The 2,707-nt window shown below is 28.7% G+C and overlaps 1 protein-coding gene across 1 annotated transcript; it reads left to right on the forward strand.

Moving 5' to 3' along the window:
* Positions 1–429: 429 nt before the first annotated feature.
* LOC130495911 (uncharacterized) lies at positions 430–991 on the forward strand. The gene has a single exon (XM_056987515.1). The coding sequence runs from the start codon at positions 559–561 to the stop codon at positions 877–879; it is 321 nt and encodes a 106-aa protein (XP_056843495.1). The 5' UTR covers positions 430–558; the 3' UTR covers positions 880–991.
* The last annotated feature ends 1,716 nt before the right edge of the window (positions 992–2,707 follow it).

Here is a 2,707-nt window from a genome sequence, read left to right on the forward strand (position 1 = left end):
ATTTCTTTTTTGTACTTCAGTTTTAATATATTAGATAGTCAAGTTTTATTCGATCTAATACCTATGTCATAGTGTTGGTCCTTTTATTTATTAGTGTCTGTGTTCTATGTTAAAAGGTCGTTGAAAAACCTTGTAGACCATTGTTTACCGATTGATGTTTCGCTTAGCCACTAAACCAGAAAATTAAAGTGCAAAAACATGTCATGGGTCCTTTTGCAGAAAAAAAAAAAGAAACCATGTCACGGGGTAGTCTAAAAGTGGTAATAGATTATATAGAACATAGATTTGAATTATTTTTTTTATAAATTAACTTTCATATTGCTATTAGACAAAGATTTGGATATATAGTGGAGGATGATGCATTTTGGACTATTCTTTGACTATATATTATACTTTTAGACCACGAATTATACATTCACACGTCGCAAACCCCATAACTACAATCTTTCACCATTCTTTCAACCTTAGCTCTTTAAATGCTTCTCTCATTCTTTGCTTCTTTAACACATATCATTTTCTCACTCTCACGAACCACACGTAGTAAAATAACTTAAAGCTATGAACAAGCAAGGTTTCAAGAGACTTCAGTTTCGAAGATGGGGAAAGCGAATTGGAAGCTCAACGAAGGCTTCACAGAAGCTAGGAAAGTCACATGAAAGAAGAAAGATTGTGGCGTTTGCATTCTCATGTTGTGGAAAACCTCTTCGCGTTCTCGTGAAGAAGTTTGTCTGGAGGTTGAAATCACGTTTAAGGTGGTCGCGTAAGAGTGGTAGTAACAGTATCCAGTGTAGCTATGATCTCCGGAGCTATCATCTGAATTTCAACGACGGTTGGTATCAGTTGAGCTCGAGCTCTACGAAGAAGACGATCTCGAAATAGAAAATGCTTTTCTCATTATTCCTTTTCTGTTACAAGTCACATTATATAGTGACCGTTATCCGGTTTACATCCGGTTTATAAACTCAATTAAACAACTTGTATTGAACCAATCTTAACCATTTGACCAATCTCACATGGAACCAATTTATCTCATATGTTAATATTCTCGCTCAAGATGGCGAGAAGATTGAATGGAGAGACATCTTGCCAATGAGAAAATGGAAAAGACCAGGTTGCAGAGGCTTGGTAAACACATCCACGAGCTGAGTCTCACTTCGAACATGAAGTATTTTAATCAGGCCACTGACAATGCGATCACGAACTTGATGACAATCAAGCTCAACGTGCCTAGTTCTTTCATGGAAAACAGGATTGTTGGCGATATGAATTACAGCAGTTGAATCGCAGTAAAACGCAACTGGACGAGTCTGTGGAACCTGCAGTTCACTCAACAAGTTAACAATCCAAATGACTTCCTTTACGGCAAAAGACATGGCACGATATTCTGATTCAGCTGAGGAGTGAGAGACGACATAAAGTTAACCTGGCTCTGATACCATATCAGTTGAGCTCGAACTCTACGAAGAAGACGATCTCGAAATAGAAAATGCTTTTCTCATTATTCCTTTTCTGTTACAAGTCACTTTATATAGTGACAGTTATCCGGTTTACATCCGGTTTACAGACTCAATTATACAACTTGTATTGAACCAATCTTAACCATTTAACCAATCTCACATTGAACCAATCTATCTCATATGTTAATAGTTGGTCTCGGACGGTGATTTAAGACAAACGGAGATTGTTATTATTATATTTTTGAGCCTTTTTATTTTCATATTTTGTATGTATGGTTGAAGTCTCAATCTGATACAAAAAGCAAATATTTGATAATTTTCATACTTTTTTGTTCATATGCTTAATTTGTTTTATGGGAAAAAAGCTTTGTATATTTGTTGAAAAAAAATCTTATCGAATATATCAATATAATGGTATATCTTAGAAAAATATCAATGCTTGGCCTCGATTGGTACAGCTGATGAAGAAGCAGTAGCAGTATGCTGTAGAAGCAGGATGCTGCAGAAACTGTATGCTCTTATCAAAACTTTTAATAAGATGATTGGTAGAGTAGTATACAATTTTAATTTTTTATAAGAGTTACTATATAATATATTTATTTTAAAACTATATATATTAAATTATAATATATATATTAATAATATATTTGTTATTAAAAATAATGAATATAAATTAATAACATAAATTAAATTGAATTTTAAATGTGAAATATTATTATTTAAAAAATATATTTTTTAGAAAAAATAAATTTATTTTTGGATATAAAATAATTTTGAATATTATTAAATAAATTAAATTAAATAAAATTCTATTTTTGGATATAAATAATTTGAATATTAATAAACAAAATAAATAGCTTATTATTATATATATCTTTTTATTTTATATATTAATATATAAAATATATATAATTTATTTATTTTATTTACTAATTTCAAATTATTTTTATATCGAAAATTTTATTTTACAAAATATAATTTACAATTAAAATATCTATTTTTTTAAATAATATTTTGCATTTAAAATATAATATAATTTATATAGTTAAATTATATTTTAAATGTGAAATACTATTTAAAAAAATATTTAAATTATAAATTTATTTTATAAATCAAAATTTCATTTTCTGGATATAAAAATAATTTTATGATATTATTAAATCAAATAAATGAACTAATTATATTTATTTCTTAAATTTATAAATTGTAAATGCAAATGCTCTTCCAAAAGCTTCATATGAGAGCATTTG

The sequence above is a fragment of the Raphanus sativus genome, chromosome 6 (genome assembly GCF_000801105.2).
Source record: "Raphanus sativus cultivar WK10039 chromosome 6, ASM80110v3, whole genome shotgun sequence".
Classification (NCBI taxonomy): Eukaryota; Viridiplantae; Streptophyta; class Magnoliopsida; order Brassicales; family Brassicaceae; genus Raphanus; species Raphanus sativus.